Source organism: Tribolium madens, unplaced genomic scaffold, assembly GCF_015345945.1.
Source record: "Tribolium madens isolate multiple individuals breed KSU strain unplaced genomic scaffold, Tmad_KSU_1.1 Scaffold_97;HRSCAF=244;Tcas5.2_LG3a, whole genome shotgun sequence".
NCBI classification, from domain to species: Eukaryota; Metazoa; Arthropoda; class Insecta; order Coleoptera; family Tenebrionidae; genus Tribolium; species Tribolium madens.
The window spans coordinates 8,997,787-9,012,561 of NW_025401069.1; the positions used below are offsets into that span (position 1 = coordinate 8,997,787).

The window sequence follows — 14,775 nt, forward strand, 5'->3', positions numbered from 1 at the left end:
ACATTTGATAATTTATCATATTTTATTGTAGATAAACCTGGCACTAGGTACACACGTTCAGCATTAGGTGTTTCTCTCTCTAAACTAAGTACTCGTTATTGTTTATTTTTTATCTGTTCATAACTTTGTAATTAAAAAATTCTTTGTTAACAGTAGAAGTTAATTTGCATAATTAACAACGTTAGTGCAAGTTGTTTGAAAGAGTTTTCAGGCCACTTAACTTTATGGAATATTCCGGTTTTCGCCTGTACGAACATTGTGTTATTTTTATTTTATTGTTACAAAGAAATAAACGCGTTAATAGTTAATATTTATTGTGAAGTAGTACACTTTACAACAGTATATAATGGTCGATCCGCCAGCTGCCGCAGCATCCAGTCGTCACTGTTTTCTTAAACGGATCACAGCCGAATAGATCTAATGAGATCAGCGAAAAAAATGCTCAACCCATGAACAAGAAAAAATACAATATTAATAAAATTATTTACATAGTTTTAATCTTAACCACTAGCAAACAAACGTATTAACAATTAGATCATTCTCCAAACTAAAGTAAGGCATGTCTTGACAATAGGATGATAAATTACAACTAACGAGAACATAAATTAATGAATAGTTGCGTCACGAACGCTGATTGTCGATTTGCCGGATCGAGTCCGATCAACCCGGCAAGATCTTCCTTATGAACAGGTACTCAGAGAACTGCTGGCCTTCGACGCCGCCGCCGTTGCTCGCCGCCAGTTTGAAGCCGGCGTTCAGCAGCCTCGTTATCACCTGCACTGAGTTCAGTTTGCAGTAGCCATTGAGCGGGAAGCGGATCACGTGGTGGACGTCCTGCTGGTTCCAGGCTACCCCGGACCGGGCGTCCATCACGGCTTGATTGGTCTCGGGGAACACCTCGTCGAGGAGCGAGCGGTCGCCGGAGAGCATGATGCGCTCCCCCAAGTCGGGGCTTACGTGGAGGGCTACACATTCGTAAAGTTCTTGTCCAAGTTGCCGGGAGTTTTCAGAACTCACGCCGTGGGGGCGGCCGAAACTGCCCCCGGATTTCAACGAGTTGTTGGGGAGGGAAATAACGCCGTTGTTCTTTATTCGTTCTTTCTTCAACTGCTCCAGTTGTCGGATCATCGCTGAAATAATGGTGATTGTTAAATACTTAATTTGTATGGTGTTTTCTAACTACACTGGTCGCCAAAATTAACCGGACAACTAAAATTTTGCTATTTTTTACACTGAAATATTTTTTTTATTCTTTGTCGGATTTCGACGAATTTTTGTTTGGCTTAAAGAAAAAAAAAAGTAGATCATTGTAATTTAATTTAATAACATTTCTAGTTTTGTCTTTTAAATGTGATACTGAAAAGACGAAGGCACTGTTTTTTTAGTTATTTTTATACCGAGCTGTGGTTTGCGACAGAGACAAACTAAGTTTTTACTGATTTCAGATTATTGCCCATTCTTTTCAGAATTATGTACCACATTTTCTATAATTTTAATTCTTGTGACATGAGAGATATAAATTTTCAAAAAAAGCATTACATTTTCCATTTCAATGAATATTTGTATTAAGTAGGCCAAGTGTGCCAAAACGTCAAAATAGGCGCACGGAAGCTCCCAATAATTAACCGTTTTACTTGTTGTAATCTCTTGGAGTTCCATGTTTTTCAGATTTTTTTGTGTTCAAAGACGTACCTAATTGTGCTTTTTGGTTTAACTACCTTTTTATGTAGCCTACTTTCTGAACAAATATTTAGTAACATTAGAAAAGCAACGTTTTTTCAATGCTTTGTGCAGTTGGAGACAAAATACTTTGGTCGTCAGTTTTCTGGCACTTTAATGTAATTCAACTTTAACGTTAAAATAAATGACAATTTAATTAATAATTTAAATTAATGACAGCTATTATATTTTCCTATCAAAAATGTGTACAACTTTTCAACTATGATAATCTGAAATAAGTAAAAACTTAATTTTGTCTCTGTTGCACACTACAGCTCAGTATAAAAAAGACAAAACTAAAATGTTATTGAATTAAATTACAATGTTCTGCAAAGTGCGTTCTTTAAGCCAAACAAAACTTTGTCGAAATCCAACAAAGAATAACAAAGACATTGCAATGTAAAAAATCGCAAAATTTAACTAATTTACACTTTATACATATTTGAGTTTCTTACATATGCAGGACGTCCAAGGAACGTCGGGCTAATATACTGTACTCAAACTTGTAAAAATCCCAAAGTACATTAATTTTTCAAGCTGTTAAAAGTTCAGTTATTTAAAAAAAAATGGGAATCCCGCAACAAGTTATTTAACATAAGCTCGATGTCGAAGTTCTAAACTCTTCTTTAGCTTTAATTTCAAATTTGTCAGTTTTCCAACCTCTTCCTCAATAAATTATTTTCTTTTATCTTTTCCATTTTTCAATCATAACTTTGAAAACTTGTTAATCTCTTACGAAAATTAAATGCAAATTTGCATTACAACATGCGTTTAAATTTTGAAGGAGATTTTATTTATCAATTTGATCATATGTATTAGATTTATATAATACTATTGTGATAATTTGGATTAAAACTAATTTCAAATAATAAACATTTAGTTAAAAATAAAAATAATTAATTTTTGCATGATAATAATAAAATTGCCAGAATTCATTATTTTGTTTTTAATTTTGTTTAATTTTTTTGATTAAAAAAGCATATTTTGAATAATTTGAATTACTTACGTCCAATGTCAAAATATCTGGCTTCCTCTAGAAGCAAGTCCAGATCAGTGAAATTGTCTGGTATAAGCAGTCTTGAGTTCCTCATGAAGTTCAAAATATGCCTGAACATGCCTCCATCTCGGTCAATGAAGTAGTGTTGTTTGAGTGAGTCGAGTACTATGGGTATGCTTCCATTGAACAACTTGGCCAGCCTCGATTCTGGATATCTGCCAAGAGAAACGAATGGATTTAATAATGACAGTGAATATGGCTAACACGGTTGATAAAACCGCCATATAAAAGCCGTAAAAGGCGTCAGTTGTGGTCTATACATAATCTCAACGCATTATATTCGACATGTCGATAAGTCCTAAGAGAATTAATTTTAATGCTCATAGGATTATCGCCGTATGATGATTAATAAACAACGGCCAGGTGTTATAGTGTTAAGGCCGATCTTGTTAAGCATACACCGCACCTGGCGTGTCCAAATGATGAGACAAGTTGACAATAAATTCCAAAGCATGCCGAGAACCTATTCACAAGATGCCAGCTTCTTGAGTAGTTAATAGCTGGGATTTATAAGAAAAGCGATGGAACGTCGAAGCAAATGCCTCGATGTCTTGTTAGTTGAGTTTATTGGAAAATTTATGTCGAAGCAGAATTTGCCACATTTGTCGCGATCATAAGGTTTTGAAGGCTGAGAAATACCTACCAATTTAGGACATACGTAACTAACCTAATCCTTCAAATCTCTGATGGAATAATTCCCAACACGGCTATCTCAGAAGTTTGCAAATGCAGCGATAACTTTGTCTAACTATCCCCATTCACATTCCCACCGTCATCTTGTAAAGTTAAAAAAATTTGAAAAATATTCTTCGACGAACACGGAGTTCGACCCTGACCTGCTTTAATGAGCGAAACTTTTCGCCATAAAAGCACACTCGACTTTGCTCACGTGAACTTTTTGCACGAATCTCAACATGTAGAGTGGTCTCACTACTCTAGCACATACAGTTTTATAGTTTTTTAATTAAATAATGTAACTGTTGTTACATCAGTGATCAGTCAGAAAAATCCTTTTCCATTAATTTCGTTATTGAGCTTATTTTGTCTTTGTTCTGTGTGCGAGTCATCGCTGCCCACACCGGCGGCCAAATATGGGTATTCGGTGTGATCACCTCCGGGGCCAAGTCCGTATATTCTTGAGATAAGGCCGTGTCTGCATTTAGCTATCCGCCGCCTGTTGTATCCCCTATTTGCACTCGACGCACGTCTATGCCCACCACAACCTGCCTGCACTTTTGTATTCTTTCCCTTCGAGCGAAATCCAAAACAATGGTATAGTTTGTTACGATAATAATTTCGTTACGTTGCTGTACAAGCGTCAGTTTATTGTGCAGTCGACTATTGTTTATAAGCACTGCACTCTATTCAATACAGCTCTGGTTCGGATTTGTGCAACATGCAAAGATTGTGGTTATAGGGGAGGTAGGCGTTGGGCTGATTTTGAGTATTTCGTTACAATACAAACACAATAATATGCCGCTAAATGCCTATTATGTATTTATCAAATTTAAATTAGTTTTTCCTCAAATTACATTACAACATAAAGATGTTCCAGAATTTGCTTGTTTTATGTTTTTATTTTAAATTTTTTGATGTGATTTGGCAATTGAGTCACTGATTAGATTAAATTTTACGATTAAGGTGTCTGTGTTTACTTATAAACACCATGTGTACCTACGTTCATTTATGTAGATTTACAAGATTCGCCAAAAAAGTGTTATAAGTTACATGTACTTGTAAAAAATTAAGAGCATAATCAGGAGAATATAGCCTCAGGAAATGTTTAAAGCCCGACTGAAGATAAGGCTTCTATTTTTTTGAGGGCAATTTAGGCTCGTGTATATATTATACATACACCGTCTTTCGTCTTATTATATCTTGGTTTCTAAAACATTCAAAAGTAAATATTTACTGTTTCCGACAAGAGTTGTCCCGATTCTAATTTTAATCGGCTATTTTGATGTGTTAAATACTTTTATTCTTCGACACTGTCAAAATTTACGGTTTTTCTCCTGTGTAATGAAGTTTTGACAACTGTTTGGCATTTCTCAATACGAAACGTCAAATTATTTTTAACAGATTTAAGCAAGTTTAAGCCTTGTTGAGTCTAATTCGAAGAATAAAATGTTGTATTCAACTCGTTTGAGTGTAAATCGGACGCTTTATTACACCTCGTTACACTCGTGGTTTAAAAATCCACTCGGTCAAATAAAGCGTCCGATTTACACTCAAACTCGTCGAATAAATAACTATTATATAGGATACCACATTTTCGATTTCTTTCAATAGATTATATCCAAAATAACATAAAAGTTGAACTCGTATAACTAATTGAAATTATCGAAAACAGATGGTTCCGTAAGCCTTAAGATATTCTGAAAAATATTCGCCTAAGGACATAAAGTGATTGCGAGCAGTCAAAAAGTCAAATTCACTTATATCTGCAGCCAAATTATCGGGAACTACGTGAAGCACATAAACGAAGTCAAAAAATTAACTCATTTTTTCTAAACAATTACGAACAAGATGTATAGGTGTCCCACGAGTAATAATGAGTCTGAAAAATTTTTTGGAGCAACCAACATTACATGTCAAAGATAACGTGGATATTAAAATATTTAGTTTTAATAAATTAAACATAGTGACCAAACAGCACTTCAACTTTAATTTATAAAATGTCAAACCTTGGAGAATTTGGTGACAATTACTAAAATGTTGCCGTAAAGACCAACAAGATTCTCATTTATGAAGAATGTTTGAAAAATACTTCGCAGATTGCACGTTTCTATCCAGCGATTGATATCCAAATAGACGGACTGGGGTAAAGTCATTTTGACTGATAGAAATTTGTCAAAAATAAAAATACGATTACTTTGTTTAACTAATTAAAACGAAATATTTTAATATGCACGTTATCTATGAAATGTAATATTGGTTGCATCAAAAACAAATTTGTGGCTCATTATTACTCGTGGGACACCTTGTGTATACAGTTGAAATTTTGCAATAACGTTTCTACGTTAAAACATCAAACTAAACGCAGTTTTTCTAAATTATAAATTATTGATGATCATCAAACATGGGCCAAGACAGACTTTCTGTTTTAGCAATCTTAAGCATCGAAAATGAAATTGCCGGGAAAATAAATTTCGAAGGAATTAGAGATAAGTTTGCAGAAACAAAAGCATGAAAGCATAGTATTATTACATCGATTACATCAATGGCGCGTGTTTTTATTTTTATGTATTTTTCGCAATGTTTTTTGTAATTGTTATTAGGTAAAGTTTTTATTTAATACCTAAGCAAATATATTTAGAAAACATTAGATTTTAAAGATCTTCTGGTTTCAGAACGACTATACTTAAAGTCTGTTTTTTTTTTAATGGAAATTACAAAGTCAAAATTTTGGTGAAAAAATTGGTAGCAGCTTGTCTTTGAAGAAAAAGGATGTATATACAGAAAAAATTATTTAGCAAAAGATACAAGTAGGTATTATGATGATTGGTAATAAATTTTGTGTAATTTATTGAAATGAGCTGAGTTGATGCATTTTATAAATTCTTCTTTAGCTTTAGTTTCAAAATTGTTACTTTTTCAACTCGTTTCTCAAAAGCGATGCATAAGACACTAATTTAGTTGCATTTTTTCCGTGATTCTTTCTCATTCATATTTATTTTGTATTCTTGTCAATTACTTGCTAAAAATTGAGAATATTTAGCAAACCTGCGTTACAAATTGCGTCTACATTTTAACGGGCCCTTTTTCTAACTTCCTGCTTGCGAACTATTCGTTTCCAAATATCGAAAAACTGTTAGTGTACCGAATTTGTTTCTTTTTTGGTGTTTCATCTCTAAATTTTCTTAGACGATTTTTTATGTTTAATGACATTGTTTTCAAATTAATTCAAAAAACCGGAACTGCCAACTTCCTTTATTAAAATTACCATGAATGAATTTACTAGTGATGCCAACGTTAAGACTGTTTGGCATTTCCATTTAAAAAAAAAAACAGACCTTATGTGACAAATTTTTTTTTTCATTTTTTATTTTTTTATACTTTAAAGGCCTCAATTAATCTGCCATTGTGATTTCCAGATAAAGAGCCACCCATCGCATTATCAATTTATTAGTTTTTCCGCTCTAATGATGTTCCCGGCACGTCCCATGAGAAATTTATTTATTTCCCACCATAATTTATGGCCCATTACTACGACATTAGCCGCAATATATCCTCCGCGTTTATCAGCATCAATATTCACCATGCTGAATGTTGAATTATTTAGTTATTTGCTATGAGCTATATGTACACAATATTTTATTCTTTTATCTGTGCGGCATGTGCTAGAGCTCCGCGGCCGGTATCACGCTGATTTATGGGGGGCTCGATCGAGATGCCCGATATTGTAAACACTTTAATGCTATATGATTTAACCTTTAACAGTTTTAGAGCATGCTTTGGCCGGATTTATGTGCATGAGATGGCGCGATGGCGGGGGACACCCCCGGGCCGTCACGGCACCCCCGACTTACTTGGTGAGTGTCTCGAGCGATGAGGTGTAGATGGTGCCGCCGACGTCGATGTGCACGGGGGCGGTATACCGGGAGGCGGCGGCCACGCACGGAATTCCTGTAATTTTGTTGTAGTTGACGGCTGGAGGGGTCGGCGATGACGAATTTGACATCGTCGGAGAGGTAGCGGGGGAACTGCTAGGCGACATCAGCCTGAAACGGAGAGACTTTAATGACCACGCAGAAGAGCAACCCCCATTAAAAATTTCACACTTTGTATTACTCCAAAACAGGCATTTTTTTCTAATAATTTGAGATTATAGTTCTAGACGTGGGAAAATTTAAATATTTTACAAACTGCTTTTGCAGAATTGTATTGTAACAAATTTGTTTGTATAAAGACCAAGAAAAACTAAGTAAGATTTGGTAATTGGGTTAATTATAGTTAGATCCTTTTGTGTTTAGAGTGTCCAAAAATCGCAAGTTTCTGTAATCACTCTATACCTACATGTAGCCTCTAGGCGGTCGACTTGCCCGTGTCTTCGTATTTTTAGCCACACATATCTAAAACAATGAAGCTTAAGAGGCGGAGCAGGTGTGAACATTTAACATAATGTGCTGTGTTTTACTGCGTGGTAATAATGTAAAATAATTATACGTTAGAATAGTGATCATCTTTCTTACTTGGAACATTAGCTTGTCTTGCACAGAAACCATAAATTTTAATAGTATGCCTGGACAACTCTATAAGGCGGAAAGCAATTGTGTTAACATATCCTTTAACAACACAATAGTGTCCTTCCTAGAAATGTTCTTATTTACTGAACTCGTTAAAAAATATGTTAATAAGCTACATGTCCATTTGAGGCAATCTGTAAAAATTTTTATTATATGAATTACTACTTCCGAGAAGAATTTTGGACAAAGCTCCTACTGTGAAACAAGACCATCACGAGTTTGTTCTTACCTCATTTTAATCTGAGCCGTAGGAAACATTGTTCTGTTGGTCAAGTCTTTTGGTTCCTTGTCCACGTCATTTCGAATGTCGTTCTTTTTTCTGAAATTAAATAAAGCAATTCATTAATTTAAATTAGCGAGAAGTCTTCAAATCGAGTTCAATTTTAACAATAGAAGAAACCCGCGTGAGTTTTATCAAGTGATTGATATTTAAGGTTGTCTAGACAGCGCCTATCACAATAAAATTACTGGTTGTTGACTTAAGTACGCTCAGAAAAGGTCAATTGAAGTGAGAAGAAATATTTATAGCGCAATTCTCAAGAACATAAATTAGAAATGACTTGATTCTCGAACAGATACGAGATTTTAAGATAAGAAAATCACTAATTTGTTTCTCATTCACAAATTTATTGTAACTGAGTAAGTAGACTTGAGATTCTTGTTAGCAGGTATATTGAAGTAATGTTGGTTGCAAATTTATAATAATCAAATGCAAAAGATTAAAACCTGTTCTATACATATCATATGAGCTTACAAACAGGGGTCACAATTTTTTAGATTTTATCAGAGATCTTTCTAAAACAATTACAGAATTTTTTTACCTACAAAATACAGTAATAGCCAATATTATGAATGTACAATAATAATTATTATTTCAAGAAAATTATAAGTAACAATGATACTTTTAAGTTATTCAAATGTTTTTCTAAAGATGTTAACGCAAGAAGCAGTAGCACCGAGTCTCATATGTCGCGTAATGTTTACAGCACAATTGTGAATTCCAAACATAATTTATGACAGTGTTATTTCGTATATTAGCTACTTAAGAACAAATTAAATTTGTAAATGCAAATGCTAATCGCATAAAATTTTTCATTGTTAAATTAATCGTTTACAAATTAAAATTGAATGAATGAATGAAATTTTAATGCAGTTATAAATATATATACATAAAGTTGTGTTTCTTGAGTAATAAGAAACGTCAATCATTTCCGGCTATATTTATGGAGATTTTAAAGGTGGGCGTTTTGTAATAATAATAATAATATTAGGAAAGTATTTGTTTAATAAAACGAAGTTTTTGAAGTTTGGTCAATTTCCATTATTTTCATTCTCTTTCGACCACCGGTTACGTGATATTTGTGTAAGCTAATTGAAACCAAAATGAGGGAGATCTCCAGAATTAGGAATTACACAGTACGCTTCCTTTGCTCCAGAAAGCTAATATTTATTTTACCAAATGACGAAATACCGCCTCCATTGTTTTGTAAGAAGCTTTTGTTAACAGCGACTTTGCGAATCGTACATCTATACAATACGTTTGATTATTGGAGAACATTTAAGGGGGCTATTGTGGCGGCGACGTTGACGCGCGCTCTAGGCCCGGAGGAAAGACCACAACCACTCGCCAGAGTAAACATGACGTTGTTAATTGGACGTACATGTTGAGAACGCAATTGCCACTGGAAGCGGGCCACGTGTAAACACGTGCCAAAGCCGTACCGAATTGCTTCTGATGTTAGGAACCGACGCGGAAAAAGACATTGCTGCACACTGGACAAATTAACCCGTTTCTCTTGTTTTTTTCTAATTTGCCAACGCTGGGAACTAACGTTTCTCCTTGCCGCTTCTTTTGCCAAGGTAAAAGAATCAAGTTACGGAGGATGTACGGTGAGTGAATGGTAAATGCACTTGATAGATTGAGGCAGTATTTAGTTTTTTTTTTAATAAATGTGTATCGACATGCAAAAATAAAGAAATCGAGGTTTATTCAAACGCCTAATGAAACAGACACCGAGAAGAAGAAAAACGGAAAAACAAACATTTACAGGTTTTTTACCAAAAAGAAACAATAAGTTTTTAATTAAAACTATTTTTCCTTATTACCAAACAACAGTTTAGGAAGCTTTTAAAAGAAAAATTGATTCATCGTGACTGTCAGGTTTAATATAGAAGGTCCATAAGAATCAAAGGAGTACGATTGGAGTTAAATTATTGCTAAAACTCCTAATTAGGAGCTCGTAGATAACAATAAAACCCACTTTTAATCTGACAGTTACCTGAAGCAATTTTGGAGCGGGCTTTTGTCTCGAACGCCCATTTCGTGCATTCCGAAAATTCCCTTGGCTTTCGCTTGATGACACGTCAAAGTGATAAATATTTCATAAGCTCAATTCATCAATAATGCTTTGCATTTGAATAAAGAACTCGTTTTATTGTCAAAGTGTTCGGCACCAGTCGAGTTTCGCTTTTGAATTTCTTATTTAAATACTGTTAAACAATCGCCGAAGTTGACGGTGCTTTCGTGAAGAAACCGAGTGCAAACGACACTTTTTAAACTAGTTGGAATTTAGTGATTAATTTTGTATCTGAGAGCCTCCAGCGTTTCTAATTAGGTTTTAGCGAGCTTCATTTATTCCGAGTATGTTTTCAAATAAACCCTACGAGCGGGATGAGATCTTTTGTTGTTAAGAAAATACGCTCCGGGCACGCCAAACCGCCCGGAGTGTTTTACCCGTGACTTTCGGATATTTCCGAGCGTTTGATTACAGGAATAGTCTCACGGGCAATTTACTACGATATAATTGCGACTGAAATTTTGCAGAAAGTTGGGAGAGGGTTTTCCGAAATACAAACCTTTTTTGTCAAAGATACCCTCGGAACGACATTTTTCTTTCTCAGCGTCGAGTTGTATAGGTCGAGAGATTGTAAATTATAGGCGCAAAAGGTCGGTGATTAATGGCACATGCTTTGCCATGATACACAATTTTTTGTAATATATGAGACTGTAAATATTTAGCTTGAAGGATTGGCAAATGACAGACGATAACATCGCTATGAAAATCTGCGCAATTTACACACAAATTTATTTGTGCAATGTTTTAAAAGTTTAATTTTAATTTTATAGCAAAATAAACCCAAACAAGAGCTACTTAAGTATTCAAGGGGCCTCTCACAATCGCTTTTTTTACTGAACCACTTTGATGTTGTTTAAAATATTTCAAATGCTTTCACAACATTTCACATAATGAGCTTTGGTGATCTCATTAGTTTCATTGTGTTTCCCAGCCGACTAACGATCTACATTAAAAATTGACTTGATCAACTCTAAAACTTGTAATTCTACTAAACTGAAAAAATTATGTGAATAACTTGTTGATGGACAAATATTTTCCAAATAAATTTCTTAGTTTGAGATACTTTGAATACTAATGACCGATTCTTTGATCTTCAATTATGTTGACATATTGATTAATGATGATAAGGTAAAATTAGAACTATATGAAATTACAGTAATTTGTATAAATTAAATTAATTAGCAATGAGACTAATTAGGATTTAACATCAGATATTGGAGCTGAATGAAACCGACTTTAGTCTGATAGCTTGAGATTTTCTTCCTGAAATTTTTCTTACGAAAATAAAAATGCTAATATGTGATGAGACCGTCTATACTGTGGAAATTGTATTGTATGAATTAAATATTAATTAGTAAGGGAATTAATTGGGTTTTAATTAATTAGAGGTATTTAAGCAAAACGAGACCGATTTGATTCTGATATCTCGAGATTTCCTTCCTGAAACTTTCTCCTGAAAGTTAAAATTAGGCCAAAATGTTTATATTTGATGAGAGTGTTTTTGAGTAAAAACTTCTCATTTTGCGTAAAAATTTAAGAGTTATGTTCTCGGCCTGAAATTGCTGATCCTTGAGGTGGCGCCCGAGGCTTTTCGTGTCGGTCATACGAAACAACTTAGTCGAAGAAGAGCGGCGACTTCCCTGAGAGTAGCAATACATCAATCCGCTTTATCTCCAAGTCACGACCGAGATATTCGCTAAAATATCGGCCGCCTCCTCGCCGGCGGTATCGCCTGGGGTCTAAAAGAGTTTCTCTGAAGTAATAAGCCTATCAATCGATAGACATATCTAATGCATCGGTCGCTCGATTTAAAATCCTTCAAAGTTTCGGCGTATGGCTTTTTAGTATTAATGATACCCGGAGAGAATAAGATTTAAAATTAATGTTTTAATGGAAGTGCGCTTTTTATTCTTAATTACCTTCGGCTTCAGTTGGGAAAGGTGAACATACTGAAAATTGCCCCAAACTGAAAATCTTTAATTAAAGCTCGCTTCTGATTGTTAAGGCGCAGCTTCGGCATTTCTTCACCTGAAATATGCTCTAGCCTCCAGTGGGTACTTTGTTTAATCATCGTTTATACTTAAGTCAAAGAGGTACTTTAGTGCGGTGCCCAGTAGCTGTGCGTGTTGTGGTCTGAAGGACGTCACACGAGTATAGTGATTTCTAATACATATTAAGAACTGTTCTTAAACTTTTACGTGTTTTGTTACAAGCTTTTTGAATGTCATTGGCATATGAAAAAAATAGAAATTTTGAAAAAAAAACAAGTTTAACTGCGAAATAAACATATTTGGTTTAATTCCCAGTTATTATTTACTTTATCTAATTCCTATTTCTTTACGTGTGCCTAATTATAACTTGTAACAGATCAGCCATCAAAGCATAGTAATGATTAGATTGCTTTACATATTTTGAGAAACATTTTAAAAATTCAATGTATAAATGTTCTGAAGTTAAAAACCAACTTGACGATGCAAATGGCTATAACAACCTCCAAATTCTACAAATTTAATTAATTAATTAGCCCAAATATAAAAATTGGCCTGTAAAAATTTTAATAAATCGAACATTAAAAATACTTAACATTTTATAGAAATACAATTAAGGAGGGTTAGATTCTTACATGGGCGGAGTAAACGGGAAAAAAACGGTTTTAAATCTTATTTAATTAAATCAATTTAGGAGAAATCGCAGACAAAAATATATTTTTTGTATACGCTCTTAAAAGTAGCTATTTTACGGACTTATACCTATTAGTGTCCCCAAAATGAGTTTTTTTTGGACTCAATAAAATAGTACCCACGCAAAATAGTAGTAGTTCCTAAAATACAGTTTTGCCGGACGAAAAAACAATTTGATCACTATGGTGATTAAAATCCTAAGCTCACTATTTTCGATAAATTTTGCTTTAATGACATTAAAATAAACAATAAGAGGTTGTTGTTGTTTTTGGGAGTTTTAACAAAAAAATGTTGTTTGTAATATTGTTTTTGTGGGTTTAAAAACAGCAACAATTCGTTCGCAAAAAGTGTACTTGTAACAAAAATATCTATTTTGTTTTATTTGATTTTTTTTTGGATTGTGTAATAAATAACTCTGTGCTTTCTAAATTACTACCTCCATCTAAAAACATTTTTATAAAAAATGTTCTTAAACGTTTCTCACAACAAGCTCGTAAATGCTTTAGTTTTTTGTTATTAGAAATAATTTGGACAATTTCACGTGACCGCTGGTAAATTGTTTAAAATATTCATTTTGAAAATGGAAATTTTCTTATGAAAAAAGTAGCAGTAGGTACATAAATTCTGTTTCGATGCTACTCGTATACAAAAAATTGCAACATCGCAAAGTGAGCATTTTCAAAAAGATCTGATTTTACTCGATATTCACGTTATTTAGAAGTAATTTTCTTTTAGCTTTTGATCTACACCAGGTTCTAAATATGTACCATTTTATTCATTTAAATAATAATCACTTAGGTTACCTAGTTTCATTTTCTTCTAAGAGGATTTCTCGTTCAAATAAAACCTTCTTGATTACTAGATAAATATAGCAGAATCATCTTTGTTTTATATAATTTATAACTGACGGCGGAATAAACGTCATGATATTGCATCGCTCTCAAATCATTAGTTGCCAGTTATAAGGTCGCATAATATCTTACAAAACATTTCAGGAAAATTTTAAGAGACCGAATTACAATGATAGTTAGAAAAAGTTAAATGTTTTAAAAGTGAATTTAAATTCTTGTAAACAAATTTTTGTACAAAGTCGCAAAAACTGTTAATTACTGCCACTAAAATCCGCAATTTGCTGTTTTGATCTCGGTACTTCTTCGCCTCCTTCCGGCGCATCAGCGCCTGTCCATCGTGACCTAGTGCACCGTTCTCACACAACTCGACAAAAAGGATAAAACTGCTAAACGGTATAACCTCAACGGCGTCTCCTAAAACCCTGGGAACCTCAGCTCGGCTCCAGAGCTGTGGGAGCTCAGCAGGCGGACATTTGAAAGTCGCCTCCAGAAGGGTCGCCGGAGCCCTCCGGGTGTCGCCTGGTCGGCGCCAGACCGGTCGCTCTGTCGCAGTTTCGCCTCGGGAAATTCACGTGCAAAAGATAACATCGTGCCATGGACCACTACAGATTAGTCATCTTTGCTTGTGATAACTTTTTGACCATTTATAAGCATTGGGGTTGCCTTATGCGAAGACAAGACGAGACGAGACCTTGATTGCTCTGGGCGTTTGCCGTACACGGGCCATACGACACAACAGCACAATATAATAATGTCTTTATGCAATTGTACTGCCGTCACGCCTTCTGTTAACATAATCGAGCAGATAGGAGCGGATTTATCGGTGTCGGAGCCGAATTTAACAACTGCATAAATTACAGTGAT

The 14,775-nt window shown here is 34.4% G+C and overlaps 1 protein-coding gene across 1 annotated transcript in view; it reads right to left on the minus strand.

Moving 5' to 3' along the window:
- Window positions 1-297: 297 nt before the first annotated feature.
- The window catches only part of LOC123014492 (BTB/POZ domain-containing protein KCTD1), a 37,317-nt gene continuing 22,839 nt past the window's right edge, over window positions 298-14,775 (minus strand). Inside the window, exons 2-5 of the mRNA XM_044413637.1 lie at window positions 8,252-8,341; window positions 7,306-7,497; window positions 2,726-2,931; window positions 298-1,130 (exon numbers count right to left, since the gene is read on the minus strand). Coding sequence (XP_044269572.1) covers window positions 661-1,130; window positions 2,726-2,931; window positions 7,306-7,497; window positions 8,252-8,280 — 897 coding nt within the window. The 5' untranslated portion in view covers window positions 8,281-8,341 and the 3' untranslated portion in view covers window positions 298-660. The remainder of the gene's footprint in view (window positions 1,131-2,725; window positions 2,932-7,305; window positions 7,498-8,251; window positions 8,342-14,775) is intronic.